The 24024-nt window shown below is 47.2% G+C and overlaps 1 protein-coding gene across 1 annotated transcript; it reads left to right on the top strand.

The window, feature by feature from the left end:
• Positions 1-669: 669 nt before the first annotated feature.
• Positions 670-23588, top strand: LOC123136509 (protease Do-like 7). Its single transcript, XM_044555904.1, has 24 exons — positions 670-955; positions 1106-1406; positions 1533-1667; positions 2040-2098; positions 2203-2239; positions 2370-2495; positions 2660-2749; positions 2949-3014; positions 3231-3287; positions 3490-3555; positions 4720-4827; positions 4973-5053; positions 9703-9752; positions 9821-9986; positions 10081-10386; positions 11954-12136; positions 12224-12326; positions 12996-13163; positions 13248-13327; positions 13603-13827; positions 14162-14374; positions 14473-14630; positions 22955-23066; positions 23180-23588. Exons 2-24 carry the CDS (start codon positions 1140-1142, stop codon positions 23369-23371), a joined length of 3048 nt encoding a protein of 1015 aa, XP_044411839.1. The 5' UTR covers positions 670-955; positions 1106-1139; the 3' UTR covers positions 23372-23588.
• Positions 23589-24024: the final 436 nt, after the last annotated feature.

The raw sequence follows: 24024 nt of genomic DNA, 5'->3' as shown, positions 1-24024 counted from the left end.
GAATGAAATGACTAAAAAAAGTAAATAAACACATTTAAAAAACATAAAACATATATAGGGGTCACGGCCACAAAACGGTCAATTTCCACGGCCACTTAAACGGCCCAGTTTCGTAATTAACATAAAAACAAAATTAAAAAAACGCCTCCCGCGCGCTCCTGCCGCGCCCGTCGGTGCCGTGGCCGTCGCCGTCTTCACTGGCCGCCGGTGTCGTCGTCGTCGCTGACGAGGTCGATGTAGGCCGGCGACGTCCACAGGTGGGCCGGCGGTGCGTGGTAGACGGGGGCGGGCTGGACGGTGTGGGGCAGTGTGGACGACGACCGGTCCACGGTTTCCACTTAAAGAAGGACGGCGACCCTTCAACGTGTGGATGACAGGTGGGGCCGTCCGCCCGTGCGCATTGATGTGGGCGGATGGGAGGTAGGTGGCCGCCTGCCACGCGGCCCCGACGCGGACGAGGCGCGCATCCGTTTGGTGTCCGCCGCGACCCAAAACCGGCGCAAGTTTGCGCTCGAAATGGGTCGGTCCGGACACAAAACGGACAAGATGGGTCCGGACCGTCATGCGCTGGGCCGCCTCATTTGTCTCTTTTACCCCAAACAAACGGGGGCGGACAGGATAGGGTGATGCGGTGGAGTTGGCCTTAGCGCGTGAGGCGTTTTTTGAGTGCTCTATGAAAGAACATTTCAGCTACTCTAGTTAGGCCCTAGGGTTCATCCTATCCACCAAATGCAACCAATTCGGGGCATCTATGTCAATAATTTCGCGGCATCTGCTTGTTGATCGGTGCCTAACTTCCCTTCATACTCATACGTGAGAAGCTCATCTCAACGACCCGGGCCTCACACGCGGCTGACTGGAAGTGGCCAGCTAGAGGGGAGCGGCGACGGCAGCTGGAGGGGAGTCGTTGTCTTCTCCGCCGGCGAGCCCCCTTCCCCCGTCTGCTGCCGAGCAGGTTATCTGATTACAGCAGAGCATTGTAAAGCTGAGATCGTAATAGCGTGCAGCTTGCGTACGAGGAGAGGAGATCGTAATAGCTCCCTTCTCCGTCGTAGCCAATTTTTTGCTGAATCCCATTCCTTTTCCTCTTTCAAAATCATGCTAGGACTGTGACAGCGGAGGTTGGCGGCGAGCTGGCGATGGAGACCGTGTCCTCGGAGACGGCGGAGGGCTGGCGCCGCGCGCTCTCCCGCGTGGTGCCCGCCGTCGTCATCCTCCACACCACGGCGCCGCGCGCCTTCGACACCGGGGTCGCGGGAACCAGCCATGCCACGGGCTTCGTCGTTGACAAGTCCCGCGGCATCATCCTCACCAACCGCCACGTCGTCGGGCCTGGGCCTGTTGTTGCGGAGGCGATTTTTGTGAACAGTGAGGAGATACCCGTGTACGCCATCTACAGAGATCCTGTGAGTGCTTTTGTTCTACTATTTGATTCCATTCGTTTCTGCTTATTCCACTGCTCATGGCGTATTTTAATCAGTTTTGCTAAGGACCCTGTTTTAATCCAAGCTCCCCCACTCTTCTCCAAACAGGTACATGATTTTGGGTTTTTTCGCTATGATCCAGCTGCCATAAAGTACCTTAAGTACGATGAGATCCCTCTAGCACCTGAAGCAGCATCTATGGGGCTGGAAATCCGGGTTGTCGGTAATGACAGCGGTGAAAAGGTCCCCGCCGCCCCGAGTTTTAATTTTCAGTTTGCCTTTTTTTTCTCCCCAGAATCAATATCTTGGATGAAGTTGCAAAACCGAAATTTGAAATTTTGACCAAAATCTGACCAAATTTTGACCAAAATCTGACCAAATTTTCACCGGGCTGTAATTATTTGGCCGAAAGGGATTTATTTTGCCCCAGGCCAAGATGGCCGAAAATCAAATCTCTGCCCTTAAAATCACTTCAATCTGTTGCTTAGTTTCTGCTCTGAAGTAGCCCATAGAGTTACATGCATGTTGTACACCTAAATATTGGAGATTTCATCCCTTACTAGAGAGTTATCCAATACAATGGGTTGCATGTTGATTCATGTTGACTGGATATAGGTTTCAATCTTGCCGGGAACATTGGCTCGACTTGATAGAGAAGCACCAAACTACCAAAAGTATGCCTTGCTTTACATGACCAAAGCTTGCATATTCAATCCATGGATCATTATGTATTGCTGCATAAATTCGAAGTCCTAACCTTGTTTTACTTTTCTAAAAGGGATGGCTACAACGATTTTAATACATTCTACATACAGGTAATTCTTTTCAGCTATCCAATATTCTGTATTTTTTGTTCCAATCAGTGATGCCAATGCATCTAAAATAATGCTTGGTGATTTGCTCCACTGCCAGTGCTCATAAGTTAAAATAATTTTTTTTCTTTAGGCTGCATCTGGTACTAAAGGTGGCTCTAGTGGTTCCCCTGTTGTTGATTGCCAAGGAAGAGCTGTTGCACTGAATGCAGGAAGCAGCAGTTCCAGTGCTTCGGCCTTCTACCTTCCATTAGACGGTGTAAGTTGTTTATGTATCAACACTAATATAGTACTTCCTCATGCTCACAGGAAGAACATAGATGTTCTGGGATCATAGAAACCAGATCATCATCTGCTACTTAATCCATTAATTGTTTGGGGCCCTCTTAGCTTTGCTAACATTATCTGCCTAAATTGTTCCAGGTAGTTAGAGCACTCAATCTGATACGTGGCTGTTGGGACACATTTGGTAGCAAGCCAGAATCTGCTTATATTCCTCATGGTACACTTCAGGTGTGCATTCTGTTTGATGATCCTTTTGTTCTATTAGATGCTACTGTTTTAGTTTTCTATTTTGGAGAGCTAATTACTGAAGTTTAATGGCACTCATCCCATGGAAACCTACATATTTGGATGGGGGAGTAATTGTTTTATCTATTATTCGGGAACTCAGATCATCCATGATCCATTTTTTATTCTGTCCTTTTCAAAGGTGACTTTTCAACGCAAAGGTTTCGAAGAAACTCGACGTCTTGGACGCAGGAATGAAACCGAGCAGGTATGATCCTCCTTTGCTCCTTTTTCTAGTTTGGAGAAAGATGTACACTTGTCTTTTCACGGCTCTGTGTGCTACTCCCTCCGTTCCGAATTACTTGTCGCACGTATGGATGTATCTAGATGTATTTTAGTTCTAGATACATCTATTTTAGCGACGAGTAATTTAGAACAGAGGGAGTACATGATTAATTTCACCTTGAAATTTCTGCTAGGACAGGCGGTACGACTTGTTTCTCCAGCAGGGGAGACTAGAATGCTGGTTGTTGATTCTTCGGTAATGTTTGCTTCTTAGTTTTGTTATTTCTAAACATGTTTTCTTTTATGCTCAGCTTGTTGCTTCTTCCATTGTACTCCCTCCATAAAGAAATATAAGAGTGTTTAGATCACTAAAGTAGTGAATTAAGCGCTCTTATATTTCTTTACAGAGGTAGTACCTTTCTATCTCATACGGAAACTGGGTAATTCTGTTATTGCAGGTGCCAGATGGACCTGCAGACAAACATCTGAAACCTGGTGACGTGCTGATTCGCATGAATGGGGAGGTACGATTGTTTTCAAATGGTATACTAATAATATTTCAACTTAATTTTTGACACTGCACTGATGTCTTGTGACTCCATTGATTGTACTGCTGATACCTCTATTATCATCAATAAGGTCTGTGTTGGTGTTCATCATGGCTTTCAACAGTTCATTTATATTAGTTGCGCCTGATATAAATTTAATTTTGTAATTTAAGTTATTAATATTTCAGAACTTTTACTTGATTTTTCAGAAAATATTATGCTTGGTTGTTGTTGTATATGGACTCTTCTCTAGGTTATCGAATGCCAAAAGACTTTCCTTCGGAAACTTATGAAGATTTAGTATACTAGTTTATTATGGTGTATTCTTCAAATTGTTCTCGCTACATTAGCAGTGACTTGAATTGGAACACCCGTCTATTGCGGACGACTGTTCCCGAATATCCTTGATTCCCTCTGTTTTGCTGTATCACCAAATGTAAGATCAGGGAACTTATTAAACAATGCACACACCCAATTGACCATGGTTTTTAAGGCAGTAAAGAAGAGACGACGCACCCTACCCATGCCCCAACTATTAAGCGTTAAGGCATGAGGTGGGGCTATGCCTTGGACAATCCAAACCTACATTTTTTTTTGATGAAAAGGCTGTGCAACAGCTTTTCATTGAAATGGTAGGGGTAGAAATACAAGAGCAGAGCAGTCAGATACAGCTACAACCAGGGCTTAGCCCAAGTGCCGAGATGGCGCACACGGGAAAAACTAAACCATGCCTGAAAAGCCTAATGAGGTTCTAATGGCCAGTGGATCAAGCAGGGGATCCTATTATTCCCAGCTAACGTCCTAGAGAGAGCCTGGGCCGGTGTTGTTTGTTTATTTTTCATGATCCTCGCATTTCTTTCCTTCCAAGTGGTCCACCATGCATAGCAGTGTTCTCCCTAGGCATTTTTAGATGGTGTATTTAGTATTTACCACAGCCCACATGCCATCAGTTTTTGTAATTTGGTGTGTTGGTTCTCTGGAAGTTACTAAATGTTTCTTGTAGTCACGTGCGTAACCTAACTATAAAACTCGGCTGCTTATTGTTCACTATATTTCTTTTCGATGATGCATTTTTCATGTTATGTTAATTTGTCATACCACATTAATTTCTTATTGAACGATGTTCTTAACTATTTACAGATTGTAACGCAATTTCTCACTATGGAGTCCTTACTTGATGAGAGTGTTGGCAGCGAGATAAATTTGCAGATCGAAAGAGGTGGAACTCCTTTGACAGTAAAGCTGAAGGTAGTCTGCGAGCTTGACACATCTTATTTAATCTGTATACGAGAGAGCAGTATATATGATGTATTGCTCCTGTAATACAACGTGCCCGACTTCATTTTTCTATTGTAACCTCAGTTTGCCACATCATACTTATTTGACTCTTCAGGTAGGGGATTTGCACTCCATAACTCCAAATCATTTCCTGGAAGTTAGTGGTGCTGTCATCCATCCACTTTCATACCAGCAGGTAAGCAACCCTGCTTTCATTATTCTTTTCTGAGCCGAATAGCTTATGTTCTCAGGGTCTCAATGTCGTTCTCAGGGAAACCATATGTACTTGTTTCTGTAGTATTCTGCCTTCAAGAACATTTTTGCAAATAAAATTTGGACAGTGAGTCAGTTTGAAACACTATTCCTTGGTGTATGTCTTCCTCCTTTCCTCGGCTACAGCATCCTGTCCTTAGAGAGGATCAAGGCCTTGCTAACCAGTAGGAAAACACCTGATTTTGTAATGCGGGGTGGGGGGCTAATCTGGGTACCGAGCTTAGGGCCTGTAAAGGGGCCTTGCCTGACCAATTAAGTCGTTGGATGTGATTGCTGACGGTGCTATGGGCCGACGAGTGGCTTATGCACTACACCTTGGAAGCCTACCTTGTGGAAATCTTCAAGAGTGAAGAGTTCTTCTCGTTGCGTCGAGGGGGCGAGAAATGCCTTCTGAAAGGGGATGCTAATACTGCCTATTTTCAGGCGATTGCTAATGGGCAGCGGCGGAGGTGTTCCATCCCTTGCTTGTGGGAAAGGCGAGGTCCTTCTTCAGCAGCTGGGAAAGATAAGATCCCACGTCCACTCCTATAAGGAGCTCATCACGGGGGACTTTTGGCCAATGGCGTGGCGGCTAAGGTTTCCGACCTTGAGAATGGGAAACTGACACTCCCATTCTTGCCAGAAGAGGTGGCGGGGGGGGGGGGGGGGGGGGGGGGGGGAGGGGGGGGTGGCACCTGACTCTGATGGCCTTCCGGTGGCCTTCTTTCAAAAGTTTTGGCCTCAGCTTCAGCCGATGTTCCATGAATTTTATATTGGGGCGCTGGATATGGCATGCCTGAACTTTGGTGTCATTACCCTGATCCCCAAAATAGTTGGGGTAATGGATATCCGACACGTTAGGTTGATTATGATAATTAATGTCCCCAAGAGGATTTTTGCAAAGGTTTGTGCGACATGACTATCTCCTATTGCAGAGCACCCCGCACACCCATTCCGGTCCGTGTTCCTGAAGGGTCGCCGCATCCACGATGGGATCTTGGCCTGAGATTGTCCATGAGGTTAGGAGATGTCACCATAGGGGCATCTTCCTTAAGCTTGATTTCCAAAAGGCTTATGATTAGCTCCTTCTTGCACTTGGTGCTTGAGCGTAGGGGGTTCAATGACAGGTGGTGCTCCTGGATCATGCAGTTAGTACGGGGTGGTAGCACTGCTATTAATATCAATAGGGAGGTAGGCCCCTTCTTTAGGTCGTCCGAGGGGGGGGTGAGGCTGGGAGATCCTATTTCTCCACTCCTCTTCAACATCGCATTTGATGCCCTCGCGGCCATCGTGGACAAAGCTAGGATGTCAGCCACCTAGTTAGCGTGGTTAGGCACCTGATCCCTGTGGTGGTGTCATGCATTTGCAGTAATGGAATGACACCATGATTATGCTCAAACGCTTAGGCCTTGACGTTCTTAACCTTAAGTTCCTCCTTCTTTGCTTGAGGCCATGTCTGGTCCTAGGATCAACTTTGACAAGAGTGAGGTGATGATATCAGGATACTCTCAGGCTGAGCAATAGTAGATTGCGGACAACCTGATTTGCAAGTTGTCCTCATTTCCTATATCTTATTTAGGGGATGCCCCTATGAGACTCAAGGGTTATGCTAGTCAAGTTTGACCCACTCATGGGGTGGATCGCGTCTCAGACAAAACCCTGGTGCAGACGTTTTACTTCCAAAGGTAGTAAGACGGTCCTGATTGACGCCAATCTCTCTAGCCTCCCCATGTATATGATGGGATTGTATATCTTGTCGGAGCGGGTTCGCAACTCATTTGATAAAGAACTTTCTTGTTTCTTCTCGTGGGCGGTGAACGATCGTCAAAAATACCATATGGTAAAGTGGGTTGACATATGTTTGCCTAAGGACCTGGAAGGGATAGGCATCCTAGCTTCCCGTTGCATGAATGTGGCCTTGATGCTCCGTTGGGTCCAGCGGATTACGCGAGGGGAGGGGGTTTGTGGTTGCAACTTCTTCAGACTAAATATTTGCGGGGTGTGTGAGCCTCTCCTTGCTTGCTCGCGTATGGTTGGCTCCCAATTCTGGAAGTCCATCTAACAGATCAAGCAGGAGATCCGCCTAGGGGTTACCTTCTCCATCGGCAATGGAGAGGGGACCCTATCTTGGCTCCACCCTTGGCTCGGTGGAACCCCGTAATGTATGGGGTTCCCTAACCTGTTTGCCATTTTGCGCGGATCCGATGATGTTGGTGTCTTTAGCTGTCCTAAATGGCCAATGGAACATCTTGCTTCGGCGGTCATTGGGGCAGTTGGAGTTAGTAGAGTGGGGTAATTTGCGGACTGCCCTGCCCGCCGGTGCTCGCGGAATATTCGGACACTGTTTTCCTAGCGTCTCGCCTTTTCAGGTGTTTTCTCTGTCAGCTCGGCATATCATGCTTGGTGTCGTAGGCTGACTATTGCTTGGACATCTCCACTTTAGAAAGCGCCCTTGCCCTTGAAGATCAAAAAATTTCTTTGGCAAGTGTTGAGGGATCGCCTCCCATCCGAGATGGAGATGATCAAGAGACACGGCCTGGGGAATGACCTCTGCCCTCTGTGTGGGGTACCTGACTCGGGGATCCACATCCTCTTTTCGTACACCACGGTGAGGCTTCTTTGAAAGTTTTTTCTGTGAGGCTCGAGGGCCTGATTGGGAGGCTCTGGACTTGGTTGGAATCATTCAAACCAGCGTCAACCAGACCGATAGGAGGAGACGCCTCTTCTGGTTTGTGTTTGCGGCATTAGCTTGCACATTGTGAGCGACACGTAATAAGATGGTGATTGAGAGCATCTTTCTTCAACGGGCTCTGACTTGATCTTCAAATTCCTAGTGTTTTTGCAGCATTGGCACCCGTTGTCTAAGCAGCGGGACCGAAAGAGGCTGGGACTGATGATGAACCCGTTGTGTGATGATGCTAGCCTCCTTGCCTCGCAACAAGCCCCCTCACTCAGTGGCCACTTGGTGGTCTTTCTCCCTATTGGTTTTATGCTTTTCTTAGGTGTGTTTGTGCTGATGCCCCAGTAGGATCTTCTATTTCGTTGAACTTGACACTCTTGTATGGACGTGGTGTTGACTTTATTTATATAGTGGGGCAAAAGCCTATCTGAGAGTACACATCCGATCCGTCTCTGCCACCGGGAGCTCTGGCCTTTGTTGTGTGTATAGTAGGTTTAGGGACTGTTCTGATCTCCTCTTGCTTCTATCTTCTCAAATTTGTAGCATGAAGCTGTCCCGAATGAATTAGCTCGTAGAAGCTAGATTCCAGAAGCCCAGCCCGAGTCTAGTGTAAAAACACGAAGTGGGGTAAGCCCAACTCCAGAAAAATGAGAAAGGGGAGTTGCCCAAATTCGCAGCAACTAGTCCCTGTGTAAAAAAAAACATAGCAGCCCTTTTATCTTTGAAAACCCAGCCAAGCCCGAGCTAGGCTGATTCCAGCCACCCCAAACTCTACCTGAGCAAGCCAGCAGCCTCCTCAGTGGGCCAAATCGCTGCGAGAAGCTATGACGTGCAGAACACTTTGTTGATCACTAGGTGGAGTTGGAAGCTAGCTTCTGAAGTTGATTTTGAGGAGTTTTGGAAGTTCAGAGAGGATCAGAACAGGCCCTTACTGATTCTCCTTTTGTTGGAGGCGCGTGGACCTAGTCTGGGCTTGGTGTCGATGACCCTTTCTTGGATGTGGATCGTTGCCTCAGCCCAATCTCATGCCAGGACCCTCTCTCCCGACGAGAAGACACTTGGATCTGGATCCTTCTCCGATCTACTCCATGTTTGGCGGTTGTTTGGCTAAACAAGTTAACCATGGTCTTTGATGCCATATGTTTAAAGAATACCTTGAAGGTGCTCATACCAAGGATGTTAGAGTTTCTTTGTTTCGGATGTTCCACGACGTCAGGTGAGAGATGTTTGTCCCCAGATTTAGTGGACAAGGCATTTGGAGTTTGAGCTCCGTGAAGCTTTTCTGTTATGTACAGTTAAAATGCGTTGCCTAGTCCTTTCCATCAGTTTGGACTTTTGAAAAACTTGGCTAGCGCATCAGTTCAATATGGTATCAGAGCCACGAAGTCTTGGGATCAAATCCTTGCCAACGCACTATTTAATATAAAAATAGTTGCGATCTAATCTTGATCCCACGTCTAAGGTCTTCCTGTACATCCACAACCTAGATGTGAGGGGGACTGTTAAAATACATTGCCTAGTCCTTTCCATCAGTTCGGACTTTTGAGAAACTTGGCTAGCGCATCAGTTCAATATCTACAGGTCAGAACATTCAAGCCTTAGGTCACTGCCAATTAGACCACCAGGAGAGGCGAGCTAAGTGGTCTAAACGCTCTTATATTTCTTTATAGAGGGAGTACTTTTTAGTTGTAAAAAGAAAGACTATTATGTTTATGTAGTCTATGAATCCCTCTGTAAAGAAATATAAGAGCATTTGGATCACCTAACCGTCTTTACAGAGGGAGTACCTTTTAGCTGTAAAAAGAGAGACTATATTTATGTTTATGTAGTCTATGAAAGCATCATTGTACATAACATAAACTAATCTTGTATTTTCCGTCGAAAAAACTAATCTTGTATGTATGATGTTTCAGGCTAGAAACTTCGGGTTCAAATGTGGTCTTGTATATGTTGCTGAACCTGGGTAAGACATCTGACAATTCATGTTCCATTTCCTGAGATTTCTGTCTTATGCAACATGGTGCGACGCAGGTACATGCTCTCCCGAGCATCAGTTCCACGATATTCCATCATCAAAAAGTTTGCAAGAAAGGATATTGCACATTTAGGTGACTTTATTGCGGTTATTTCAGAACTGTCTAGGGGAGAACGAGTGCCTCTTGAATATGTAACATACACTGACCGACATCGGAACAAGGTAGGAAAATATTCCCTGGTGGCTTTATCATGAAAAATCTTCTTTATGTATTTGTTAGAATACAACTAAATTTTTGTCTTATTGGTGTGTCCAGCATACAATAGTTACAATTGATCAGCGTGGATGGTATGCAACTCCTCAGTTATATACTCGAAATGATGCAACTGGATTGTGGATTGCAAAATCAGCTATGCTACTGGAATCTCCATATGTAGTTTCCATTCATCAACGAGGTCATAGGGATGTAAACTCAAATGTTGATGAGAATATAGCTGTTGAAGGAACTGTGTCATCTTCTAGAGATTTAGATGACATAAAAGGTGTTTCACGGCATTCTTCTAGCATGGAAGGCTCTTCATTGGCAGAACAAGTAATTAAACCAGCTCTTGTGAAGTTTGAGGTGAGAAACGTCTATACTTTGATTTTGGAAGGAATCATGTAGTCATGGTGCATCAGATTAATATTTTTAGATCCTGTCATGACACTATACCTGTTCCGCAGCCTACCCTAACTAAAATGGTTAATGCGGTACAAGCTTACCCACGACTCCACACAAATAATGTTGTAAAAACAGTTCTGCCAATGATAAAACAAACTTCACACATTGGACCTTTGGTGAATACAGTAATATGGTCCTCTATTTTTTTTTTCATGACTAAATTAATCATAATCTGCGTCCGCCAACACCAGGCTAAAATTTTCTAACATTCTGAGGAAAGAAGTTTGACTTCCAGAATGGCACAATACATTAGACAAGCGCTGGTAGTTGTCTATACTTTTTCTTTGAGAAAAACGTAAAAGCTTGTCTTCATGCATTGTTAGAAAGAAAGTTTTCTTACTTTTGTGGAAGCCTGTTGAGAGAAAGGAAACTTGTGAATTCCCATGGACTCAAGGCCAATATGTAGGTGGTGGGATATATGGTATTCCCTCTGTTCCAAAGTAAGTGTCGAGGTTTTAGTTCAAATAAATTTGAACTAAAACCACGATACTTATTTTGGAACGGAGGGAGTAACACAATCATGTTAGAGACTCCCAGGTGAGAGCTAGAGCTAGTGGTTCTAACAAAACTGACTCACTGGTAGGGTACGACAACTACATCTGTTTGCTAAGTTTAGAACCCAGACAATCTAGAGACACATCACCAGACACAGAGTCTCCCCCAATGACAAAGGGGATTACGGTGGCAGCAACTCCAACTGGTGCCATGATACCATGTTATGAGGGAAATCAACTTATGTCCTATCCTCTCGGCTCAAGGCCAATATATAGTTACCCATTCAGATTAGAATCAGATTCTATCTTTAACTACACCCAGACTCAACAAGACTACAGACTACTGGTTTCTTGCGGCATCAGTTCTTTATGCAATTTTGTTTCATGGGAAAATAAAGAACTAGTGTCATCAAATAGGGGACTAAAGTTATGGTTATTTTCGTGAGACATGTGAGGTCTACATTTGGTAGTTCATTTATCATCTTTGAGGTTACTTATGGTTTCATTCCCTTGCTCCTTGTGGCATCTAACGGCGTGAATGGTCAGAAAAATGGGCTTCATCTTTAGAAATTCAGCAAAGATGGCGATTGATAGTGAACGAACGGCACTCCTATATGTCAATTGTGTCCAATAAATGCCATGTTTTTTCCTTGGTGTTGTCCAGTGGAGGAGCTTTGTGAGGGCCAAAGGGGGCCACGCCCCCCCTCCCCCCAACCAATTATTGCCAATGATTGTACGCCTACGTGGCAAAACGTGCACGTGTGTGGTTACGGAATCAATCAACCTGTTTGTGTGCTACTTGCACGCACGTATAGCTCTGCTGGGTGATTTAATTTAGTGCTTTAAAACCAACAGTTGTGTGCATTATAGTACAATGTACCATGCACTTGTTAGTTTTGAGCTGTAGCTTTTGTGTTTCTTGTTGAAAACCACCTCACTCGTATATCTCTAATTTTCTACTTTTCTATATATAGGTGTGCGTGCCACCAATATGCATGATTGATGGAGTGCATGCTAAACATTTCACTGGAGCTGGTGTGGTAATACATCATTCTGACTCTCTTGGTCTGATTGCTGTTGATAGGAATACAGTTGTTGTATCTATCTCTGATATAATGGTTTCTTTTGCTGCATATCCCATTGAAATACCTGGAGAGGTATGAGCTTATCCCCCCTTTCCTAATTGTAATTTGAAGGTATACATAATTTCCATTAAATAGTAGCTTCCACTTTTTGGCTTTCAGGTTATTTTTCTGCATCCTTTTCACAACTTTGCATTGGTTGCGTATGATCCTTCGACACTAGGAGTTGGAGCATCCGTTATCCGGGCTTCTAAACTTCTTACTGGTTTGTTTTCTGTAGACTGCTTTCATCCATTTCTTAACTAAATTGGACAGTCAAAGAAAGAATAAATTGCAGAACTGTCAAGTAATGTGGCTAGTCTCTGGTTTACTTTCTTTAAAAAAAATCATATATTTCTCATAACTAAACTAGTTGGTGAAAAGAAAGTGAACTGTCCAAATAATAAAGCTACTAGTGAATAATTTTTTAATGGGTTAGCACTGGACACATTCATTTGTTCTCTTCTGATTCTTTTCCAGTTTTTATTTGTCATTGGGCGGGGACGCGGGGCACTGCCCCCCCCCCACCCCACCCCACAGCCTTGATACAATCACTGAAGGAAAAATATATATTTTTGGGTCTTAAATAGAAGAAAGTGTAGTCATTAGCCTCCCCAAACATTAATGTTTTCTCTTTATCCCCCCTGACATCTTCGTCTAGTTCCACCACTGCTTACCCTTAATGTATATTGAAATCCTGAGATGAATTACACAGAAGTTATTGGATATACTTGTTTTCTTATATTTCAGTTTTTTTATTAATAATCGCAATCGTGCTATCACTAAAATGACCTACCCGGTAGTGAAATTTCTATTTCCTTCTGGCAGAAACTAATTTGGACCATGCGATCTGATTTCATGTTTTAAGAAATTCCTTAATTTTTTATATGTGTAGAACCTGCCTTGCGCCGAGGAGATTCTGTGTACCTAGTTCGTCTAATTGATAGTTTACATGCTAAATCAAGGAAATCAATCGTAACCAATTGGCAAGCTGTTAATATTTGCTCAAGTGACTTCCCACGGTATCGTGCAATTAATACGGAGGTCATTGAGCTCGATACTGGTACGTTCTACAAACATTTCAGCAAAACTGAGTTCTTGTGTCTCAATTTTTCATATTAACTATGTAGGGAAATGTTTATTACAGATTCTGTTATCGAACTTTCGGGTGTATTGACCGACGAGCAAGGGAGAGTTCAAGCACTATGGGCAAGTATTTCCAGCCAGGTTAGCTTTGATTGGAGTGTTCACATTAGTCTGTTGTCCAAGAATTGATGCATTAGCCGCATGATGTCTCCAACATAAAGTAAATGGGCAATAGAAGAGAAACATATTCACCGCATGGAAAGACCTTAAATTGCTGAAATATGTTATGAGTACTTGAACTAAAGAGGATGAATTGTTTTGTTTTTTACCTGTCATAATGAGTTATAACCTCTACATCTGATGTTGTGATTCCAACGTACTAATTGAGGTATAACTCAATCAATTATTTTGTACAGCTCTTCGGTTGTGGCAAAGAAGGCGACCATCAGTTTGTTGTAGGTATACCAATATACCTGATAAGTCAAGTCCTTGAGAAGATAATCTCTGGTACTCCTGGACCATTTCGTCTTATTAATGGAATTAGGAGACCAGTGCCATTTGTCAGACTTCTGGAGGTGGAGATTTATCCAACTTCGCTCACAGAGGCAAGAAGTTATGGATTGAGCGATAGATGGGTGCAGGTAATTAGATCTGTTTATCTTTTAATCTTGTCTGAAATTGCTACCTAATCTGAAAAACATCATACGTAATACTGTTACTTTCTTCTGCGGCTAAGTAATGCTGTTGCCTAGTGGCTTCTGAGCCTGAATGTTGATGTGCTTACCAGTGCAACAATTATTTTAATGCGGTCAAATATTAATGACATTCATCTGAGGCATTCAAGAATAGATAACTGCAGGGTTGTTCGTGAGGGGAACACCTCGCACGATTACCATTTGGCCCCTTTTTGACTAGTTAATTTCTCCTGTGTTGCATACATTAAATATTTACTGTTCTATATGATTAATGTTGCAGGCTCTAGATGAGAAGGACCCTGAGCGAAGACAAGTATTGCAAGTTATAGGTTGCTTTGCTGGATCAAAAGCGGAAACTCTTCTTGAAGGGGATATGATTCTTGCTATCGATAAGAAGCCTATTACATGCTTCCTTGACATTGAGAATGCTTGCCAAAAGCTGGACCATTCAGTTGGTTCAGATGGAATGCTTAACATGACAATATTTCGCGAGGTGAGGACGGTCTATAAGGAAAAAAGAACTTTTTCTTTGACGAAGTACGGTTGAATTAAGTATTTATCAATAGTATAATTGCTTCAACATTCGAGCAGGGAAAAGAAATAGACCTTATCGTTGGAACAGATGCAATAGACGGTAACGGTACAACACGTATGGTGAACTGGTGTGGATGCATAGTTCAGAATCCTCATTCGGCTGTACGTGCGCTTGGTTTCTTGCCAAAGGAAGGCCATGGAGTTTATGTTTCCAGGTGTGTATCATATTCCTTCACTAATTTGTAATGTTTTATATTAGCCTACTGTACACCGCAGTCATGCCGTAGCGTATGCCCTGTATAGCCTCCGCATACGCACGCATGCTAGAGATCGTGCTGCCAAGTAGTGGCGCACCTTGAGGTAGTTGTCACCCCATGATCACCACTAGGCAGAGGCCGCTCCAAGCTGTACATATAGCCACTGTTTGGGCATAATCAAAGTGTGGTGTCATTCTCCCAATCTCCTCTGTTAACATGGTATCAGACGTCCCCGATCTGCCCAACCCGTTCGCGCAGGTCGATGATTCTGCTCCTCGGGATCGCCCGTCGCGTCCCGTGCGATCGCCACTCCACCGCCGCCGGCACCTGCCCGGCCGATGATCACTCGTGCTTAGCGCCGCGTCTTCAAGCCGAATCCTCGCTACTACGACGCCGCGCCCGCCGTCACCACACCGGAGGCGATCGCCCCACTCCCCAGTTCCGTGCGTGCTGCCGTTCGTGATCCCAACTGGCTCGCCGCCATGCGCGACGAGTACGAGGCTCTCGTGCGCAACCGCACCTGGGAGCTCGTCCCGTGCCCCACCGGCGCCAACCTCATCACTGGCAAATGGATCTTCAAGCACAAGACCAATGCGGACGGCTCCCTTGCTCGCTACAAGGCCCGCTGGGTTGTGCGCGGTTTCCGCCAGCGCGCCAGCGTCGATTACGGCGAGACGTTCTCGCCGGTGGTTAAGCCGGCCACTATCCGCACGGTGCTCACCCTGGCCGCGTCGCGTGGCTGGCCGGTGCATCAACTCGACGTCTCCAACGCCTTCCTACATGACACCCTGAAGGAGGAGGTCTACTGTCTTCAACCCGCCGGCTTCGTCGACAGGGCTCGCCCCAACCATGTCTGCCGCCTCTCCAAGTCCCTCTACAGACTGAAGCAGGCACCCCGTGCTTGGTTTCTCCGTTTTGCTGGCTTCGTCAAGACGCTTGGCTTCACCGCCACGCGCTCGGACTCCTCTCTATTCACGCTTCGCCACAGCGTCGACACGGCCTATCTACTACTCTATGTGCATGACATCGTGCTCACCGCCTCTACTCCGAGCGTGCTCCGTCGCGTCATCGCCGGCCTCACCAGCGAGTTCCCCATGAAGGACCTTGGCCCTCTCCACTTCTTCCTGGGCATCAAGGTGACGCGCACGGCCGCCGGCTTCTTCCTCTGTCAACAACAGTATGCCGACGACGTGCTCAATCGCGCAGGCATGGACACATGTCGTCCCTCACCGACTCCGATCGACACCAAGAGCAAGCTCCCGACCGCCGCTGGGCCTCGCGTGGACGACGCCTCCGCGTACTGCAGCATCGCCGGCGCTCTCCAGTACCTCACCATCACCAGGCCGGAGATCGCCTACGCCGTTCAACAGATCTGCCTCCACATGCATGACTCGCGCGAATGTCATCTTGCGCTGGTCAAGCGCGTGCTCCGGTACGTGCGCGGCACGACACACCTCGGCCTGCATCTCCGCGCTTCCGCCGCTCTGGATCTCCGCGCCTTAACCGACGCCGATTGGGCGGGCTGCCCCGACACCCACCGCTCTACGTCGGGCTTCTGTGTCTTCCTCGGCGATGCCCTCGTCTCCTGGTCCTCAAAGCGACAGGCGACGGTCTCGCGCTCCAGCGCGGAAGCGGAGTACCGCGGCGTTGCTAACGTGGTGGCCGAGTGCGTGTGGCTTCGACAGCTGCTCGGCGAACTCTTCCTGACCGTCACCAAGGCCACGCTCGTCTTCTGCGACAATGTTTCCGCGGTGTACCTATCTGCTAACCCCGTTCATCACCGGCGCACCAAGCACGTGGAGCTGGACATCCATTTCGTGCGCGAGCGCGTCACTCTCGGCGAGTTCCGTGTCCTCCATGTGCCCACGCGCCAACAGCTCGCCGACATCATGACCAAAGGCCTGCCGTCGGATGTTTTCTCTGAATTCCGATCCAGTCTTTGCGTCGCTACCGCCGATGATGCGACTGCGGGGGGTATTAGCCTACTGTACACCGCAGTCATGCCGTAGCGTATGCGCCCTGTATAGCCTCCGCATACGCACGCATGCTAGAGAACGTGCTGCCAAGTAGTGGCGCACGTTGAGGTAGTTGTCACCCCATGATCACCACTAGGCAGAGGCCGCTCCAAGCTGTACATATAGCCACTGTCTGGGCATAATCAAAGTGTGGTGTCATTCTCCCAATCTCCTCCGTTAACATTTTAAATAGCGGGCTATGGAAAATAGCGACGAGCTTTCAAATCAACTATAGCGGAGCTATAACGGGCTATAGCAGGCTATAACGGGCTTTTTATGAAGGCAACCATTTAGCAGCACCCTGCTGAAAATGCTATAGCGGGCTATAGCGAAGCCATAGCCGGCTATTTAAAACTATGTTTGTATGCTCAAATATTAGAAACTGTTGATACAATACAATAGCCAAAACCTTAACTAGGGGATGTCCACATGGACACAGTAATCAACTAAGACAACTGCAGTAAACATGGTCCAACTTGGTCAAAGGAGGCCTAGGCGCCAAGCCTTGGTCCAAGGAAGTCAAGGTAGCAAGCCAAGGGAAGTCAAGAGAAATCAAGAGGAAGCCTTAGATCAAAAGGTCAAAAGGGTAGTAAAACAACAACAACAACAACCAAGCCTTTTGTCTAAAAAAGTTGGTGTGGGCGACATATAAAGTCCAATAGAGGACATGTGGAATCCAAAGAGTGAAGAGAGAAAAGAAAAGTAATGAAACTATAAAAAAAGTAAAATTAATGTCCCGGCACATGGACTGTTGATTTCCATGTTGTCCTATCAAGAGCCATATCTCTAAATGCAGTCCATTCCTTCTAGTCCCTTTTTACCGCCTTCTCCCATGTCACCTTTGGTCATCCCCTACACATCTTATTATTTTTGCCATCCTTTAAAATCCCACTATTAACTCGTGCTTTTGGAGGCCTTCGTTGGATATGCTGAAACCGCCTTAGTCGGGGTTTGAGGACAAGCTTCTCTTTAATTGGTGTCACCCCTACCCTATCACTTATCATCTTGTCCTTTCATGTTTGGCCACACATCCAAGCGCATCTTTATGACACTCATTTGTTGGATGTGTTGTCTTTTAGTGGGCCGACATTTTGCTCCGTAAAGCATCACCACATTGTCGTCCTATATAGGACTTACCTTTTAGATTTTGTGGGACCTTGCGCAGTGGATCCCAGATGCTTGCCGCCACTTCAGCACCCTCTTATTATCGTGTGGCTAACATCCTCATCTATACCACCATGTCTTTGCAAGAATTGATCCTAAATAATGGAAGGTGCCGTTCGTAGGCCCTATTTGTCCTTCTATACTAACCTCTCGCTCCTCGCACATGGCACAAATGAAGTCTCACCTCATATACTCAGTCTTGGTCCTACTAAGTCTAAACAGTTTGGATTCCAATGTATGTCTCCAAAGCTCTAATTTTCTGTTGACACTCACCCTAGTTTCAAAAGGGTATTGCAAAGGAGAAAAGGATTGGTGTCTCTCATATGAAGGCCCTTGGGAAAGAAGCTCATCCATCCTTGTGAGAATACAAACCATGGTCCACCATAACCCATGGACTAAGATAAATGCAAGTGGCGCACCTAGTCCACACTATTCATGTAGATCCTAGGACAAGAGGAAGGTCATTAACCACCTCCTAGCCACTATAAAATGAGGGGCGTCCCCTCCTCTCAAACTGATCCTTTTCTCACTCCCTCATTATTGAGGCTTGCATGACCCCTCTCGTGTCGCTCCCATGGGCGGCCCGAGAGGAACCCTAGTAGCCGCAAACACCTTCCCTTCCCTTCCTCCTTCCACAGCCGCCGGAGGGCGTCATTGGGCAAAGCCCGCATGGGTCCACTGGTGACGTGGATTTTCCTCGTCTCTGATGGGTGGCGCGTTGCAGGGTGCTCCACTATGGCGAGGACTCACGAGCGGCAAGGGGTGTGCCAGCAGGGGTGGCACGGTGCCGTCGAGCGAGTGGTGACGGGGCACGGTGGCCTGGGAAAGCCGTCGTTGCCTGGTCTAGGGGAGCTCCTCGCCCAGATCTGGCTCCCCTTGGGCGATAGCTCGCTCGAGTGGTGGTCCTCATGCCGTGGCGGAGGAGGGTGGAACAGGTTGATGGTGCTGGGTGGCGTGATGTGGTTGAACAGGCGTCCACTTGGTTCCTGTGAGCAGTGGTGTCTGGTATGTGGTGCTCCCTGGCTCCTAGATCTAGCTTCCTCTGTGGCGGCGGCTCGCCCGACAAACGGTTCTGAGGCCATGGCTAGGGGTGGTGGTGGATGCATGTTTCAGCGGGGTCCGATTGGGGTGATGGTAGGTTGTGGCTCACGGCTGGGTGCGGGTGGCACCCGAGATCGATTTGACTTCGTCTGTGCAGGTGCTCAAGGTAAGTGTTTCTGTCATCAGAGCCTCTTGCTAGACCTAGCGGGGACACTCGCCGCGAACTGGAGGAGGGTGGGGAGGTCTCATCCAGATGGAGCTCAACTACCAGCGTCCACGGGATGACTGGGTTGGGATGCTTCAGGTTAAAGCCTTGTGCCGACCTCATCGGCAACGATGATGGTGACATCTTCGGGCGCCGCTTCCAATTATGAAGGCTTCATTGCGGAGCTACCATTTCCCTCTCATTCATGTGCATCCTTTTGACTGGTCGAACAAAGCTAGCTCCCGCTCTACTTGTTCTGCCTAGTGGTGACCGGTGCTAAGTTCTTGGTGTTATCGTAGCTCGCTTATGGTTCTTCTTCTGTTTTTTCCTGTTCCTTCTTGTGCGTGGCAGCTGTAGCCGTTGTATTGTATCTCACTCTATTTTATGAAAATGAAAATGGTTCAAGCCGGCTTTTGCCCGCCATAGCAACTTTAGAAAATTCTCTCAGCCATCCTTTGCTCTTAGATCTAAGATCTAGACAAAAACATGGTTAGCCCCCACTTGTATACCTAGGAGATAATCCATGCTCCCTTTAAGCTTGTCTCTTGTGAGGAACACTTGAGATCTAGGGTAGTGGGCAAGTTGTTCCTTGCAAAGGAGATTCTCGAAACAGGTTTTTGTCCCGCTTTATAAATAAAGAAACTAACCAGTCCACAGACGAGTCATACCGACACACATAGTCTGTTGGGGCACAATACAAGCAAACCCCAAAAATAGAAGAGAAAGCATAAAAAAGACCACCAAATGGTCAACACATCAAAAGAGGGGAAGAGAGGGGTATCACCAAGCTTGTTATCTTGGAGACATCTTCTATGAAGCATCTCTTTTGTTGTCCCATGCATTAATGTGAGCGAGGCTCCCATGGTGGTGAGCAAGAGGGACTAGGACATAGGTACCTCACGGTGCCGAATCTAGTGACGTGGCAGTTTGGGCAGCTTGCTTCTCACGATGAGCAGCACGTAAGGCATCATCGTCACATTTTGGGGGCCTATGGCAACGAAACTTTGGGCAAGCCCCCTAAGCCCTAAGATGATCCTTATCCCTATCGGGCAGGCACTTCCTATCTTGTGTTGGTCAAAAACAAGAAACAAAAATCACCAGTTTTTTTCCCTTTTTGGAAAAGGAGGATGACCCCTGGCCTCAGCATCAAGATGATGCGTGCAACCATTTTATTAATTATTCATGAAGACCTTACAAAGTAAAATATCAATAAGTATGAAGCTACCAACTTGGCAACATATGTTGCTACTCCTATCCACTTGGGGCGTGTTTGGTTGGGTGGCTCGCACCTGGCTTGCACCCGAGATGCAAAATGGCCCATGTTTGGTTTGCTGCAGGACCTACTCAGCCAGGCCCAGTCGATGCAAAAAGAGCCCCCCCCCCCAGCCAGGCTGAGGGAAACGCAGGCTCGGAGCGTTTCTTGCGTGCAGGCTCGCTCCTGCCTTTGGCCTGCACCCGCGATGCACCCCCATCCGCCTCGTCGTCTCCCGTCCAACTCGCCACTGCCCTCCCTCCTCCCCCCCATGTCGTCGCCCTAGCCGGAGGATGACGCCGCCGTCGACGCTCCTCCACACCCTCGCCAGAGGACGACGCCGTCAGCGCTCCTCCACGCCCTCGCCGGACGACGATGTCGCCGACGCTCGTCACTCCGCCATCCTCGCGCGGACCCACACCTGCGAACGAGCTCGCCGGAGCTCGCCACGCCGCCCGCCACCGCCTGAGAGGAAGAAGTGGGAGGGAGAGGGGAGCACTTGCGCGGCATGTCTGTACTCCCTCCAACAGTTTGATTCAGATTTCAGTTCATATTTGTTTTACTCCAAACTGAAATCTGGTAGACAAAGAACATTATCCAAACTGTTGTAGGGGTATGATTTCAGTTCAGATTTGTTTTCTTTGCCTCCAAACTGAAATCAAAGACTTGTTAGTACTGCAAGGAAAAATCCAAACTGTAGGAGGGAGTTTGATTTAAGTGGCCCGCCTTGTTTTATTTGTCTTCAATTCTTTAATTCAGATTTGCTTTCCAAGACTTGTATTCAGTTTGGATTTCAGTTTAGATGGGCTGCCGTGTCTCTGGTAAACAAAGAAAACAAGTATTGATGCAGCCTACCAATCAACATCTGTCTTATACAGCATGTCGCATGCACCATATTCGTACAATCAACCAAACACATATATCAGCTCATACTTGCATCAGCTCACCCAGGCCACACTCACCCAGGACCCCCCATGCGATTCAGGCTAGACCCACCCGGGCAACCAAACACACCCTTGATGAAGGGGTGCAGACTGTCGGGGTCGCATACCCAAACCGCGCACCAAAACCCAACATCTAAAGCCGAAGGCCCCAATCCAGCTGAATTGTCGGGTCTGGGTCACACACTGGTCTGGTTCACTCCGGCATGCACCGCATGAGCACGTTGTAGAGGTTGTCGCCACCGTCTCCCAATGATCCAGCTTCAAAGTAGGTACTGACACATCGAGCATGCCAGGCCTGTCATCGACGCCGCCATGATGTCGGACAACGCTTCCACCCTGCACGAGTCTATGATCCACGTCCAACACCGGGACCCCGCTGCACTATGCCGCCAAGACTCGCCGTCGTGGACGATGTAGATGGACACCGCTCCACCACTTGTCTGCTCCATCCAGCAGCTACTCCAAAAATGATGCCCCCACGAGGGAGGGTCATCCAGCAGCTACTCCAAAAATGATGCCCCCATGAGGGAGGGTGACGCCTAAAGCGTCGCCATCGTCCGATCAGGGAAACTCGTATCTAGGATCTCACCTGGAGCAGCGCAAGTTAGTCGACGCTAGCTGCAGTAGAGATGTCTTCAACAAGAAAACAATGCAAAAACGCCGCCATTGCACGCCATGACCAGAGCCATAGCACGGTTTTCACCGGCAGCATCGCCTCCCTACTCGCCGCCGGGACTAGATGTGTGATGCCACAACCAGCCGGTCAACCACCTCCGGCGAAGGAGGTGGCCACCACTGGCAAGCCCAGGGCTGGAGCCCCCGACGTCCTCCTATGGCAGGTCTAGTCCAGAAGCCGCTTGCCATCGACGGATCAAAGGAAATGCGGGACAACAACAGATCGCGGCCCGTTGAAGCCCATCTGGGCCCAAATCGGGCGCCCTAGCCGCCGCCGGAAATCTCGTCGTTCGTCGTAGTCTACACGTTGACCCTGGTTTCCTGGCTGTCGCCGCCCTGTGCCACTGCCTTTGATCCGGCCGAAGCGAATCGCAGCCACCCTGACCCGAACGCCAGTCGAGGAGAAACGCCGCTGCGGCACATAGGCTTTGCATGCGACGCCCCTGGCGCAGCGGCGAGAGGGGGGATCTTGCGCTGGGGAGGGCTGGAGGCGGCCGGCGGGGGTGTCCCAGTGCAGCGCGGAGCCACCACACCCGGGGGAGGGGGGGAGGGGAGAGGATCAAGAGTGGTATTTAATCTTTTTAACCGGAACACTATTCAAAGTCTAATAGAGGTTTAGATTTGTCGGATTTGAATGGCCAATGAGAATTCGCTAAAGAGATAATGTTGCTTTTAGTTGATCTGATATGCTGCTGCCGTGAAGCAGCAATGAATTCAAGAGTGCACCGTGTAAGAGCTAGAATTTTGTTAGGAAAAATAATGTAAACAAAGTAATAAGTATCCTGGAGAAGGAGATAGAAAGAAATGTGGCCATTTGACATCATTTTCTACTTGCTGCGTACTCAAACAGTATAATGAAAAAAAAACAATTTAATGAAGAAGGCAAGTTTATGTATATATTGGATTCGCGGCCCTAAAGTACATTTTAAATAGCCCTTTTAAATACCAGTTTTGAATGGGGAATGAGCAGCAAGGTCTTTATGCAGAGGTTATGCTGGAAGTCCCATCCATAGATATGGTCTCTACCCTCTCCAGTGGATAGTTGAGGTTAACGGGCAACCAACTCCAGATCTGGAATCCTTCATAGAGACGGTGAAGGTATGCATTGCCAATAGTGAACACTGTTCTTCTTTTGTCATATTGCAGTATCTCATTTTTAAACTATATAGCGAAGTGCACATGCCATTTGTCTGAATTGACCTTTTTATTAGGTATTGGAAGATGGTGAATTTGTTAGGGTGAGGACCGTGCAGTTGAATGGAAAATCTCGCGTCCTTGCTCTCAAACAGGACCTTCACTACTGGCCAACCTGGGAGCTCAACTTTGAGCCGGAGACAGCAACATGGCAAAGGAGGACAATAAAAACGTTGCAACGTGTGATCCATTCTACTAATGGTAACTAGATGAACTAGATTATCCATTGCGCCAAATGGCGCAAGATCCCATTTCAGACCAAAAGATATTTGAAATAAATGCTTGACAATTTGATAATCCTTTTAATAATGAAAATGGAAGGAAGCGTTGCCTCAAACTATGTATAAGAGTTTGTAAAGATTTGGACCTGGGAGCCAAAACGAACATTCATGTAACTTTGTCTAAACTTAGTTCCCTTGTTTTCAACACCCCCTGTTGAGTTGTGTGTTGTGTGTCCCTCAACATACCACTTTTAGCATCTCGTCTGTAGTATGTTTAATATGTCGTCACTACATGTTGATGTAGGGTAGAACTCTAGATGCCCGATCTTTCACGATTGGAGCGGATCCCACAAAGAACATGAGCGGAAAATATGAGGGGAAACACGAAAGGATTCACTCAAACCAACAAGATTTGATTACACATGTGCTAGATCCAAACACACGAAGAGATACATGATCCAAAGTCAACAAAGGACGATACAAGTAGCAGTTCTTCTCCGTGAGGAGGTTTTGAAGGTCTTCCCGTGAGGGGTCTTGAATCCACTTGGGGGATCTTCTCTGTAGAGGCCGCGGTCTTCGAAGGAGAAGGTATCAAGTAGATGAGCAAAGCTCTATCTCTTAAAATGAGCTATCACATTGCT

Source organism: Triticum aestivum, chromosome 6B, assembly GCF_018294505.1.
Source record: "Triticum aestivum cultivar Chinese Spring chromosome 6B, IWGSC CS RefSeq v2.1, whole genome shotgun sequence".
Lineage (NCBI taxonomy): Eukaryota > Viridiplantae > Streptophyta > Magnoliopsida > Poales > Poaceae > Triticum > Triticum aestivum.
This window is presented reverse-complemented; position numbering and strand designations above follow the sequence as displayed.

Coding starts and splice junctions, on each gene's coding strand:
- LOC123136509 (XM_044555904.1), top strand. CDS start 1,140: ATGGAGACCGTGTCCTCGGAGACGGCGGAGGGCTGGCGCCGCGCGCTC. Junction 1,668..2,039: donor GTAATGACAGCGGTGAAAAG/GTCCCCGCCGCC, acceptor GACTGGATATAG/GTTTCAATCTTGCCGGGAAC. Junction 23,067..23,179: donor CCTTCATAGAGACGGTGAAG/GTATGCATTGCC, acceptor CCTTTTTATTAG/GTATTGGAAGATGGTGAATT.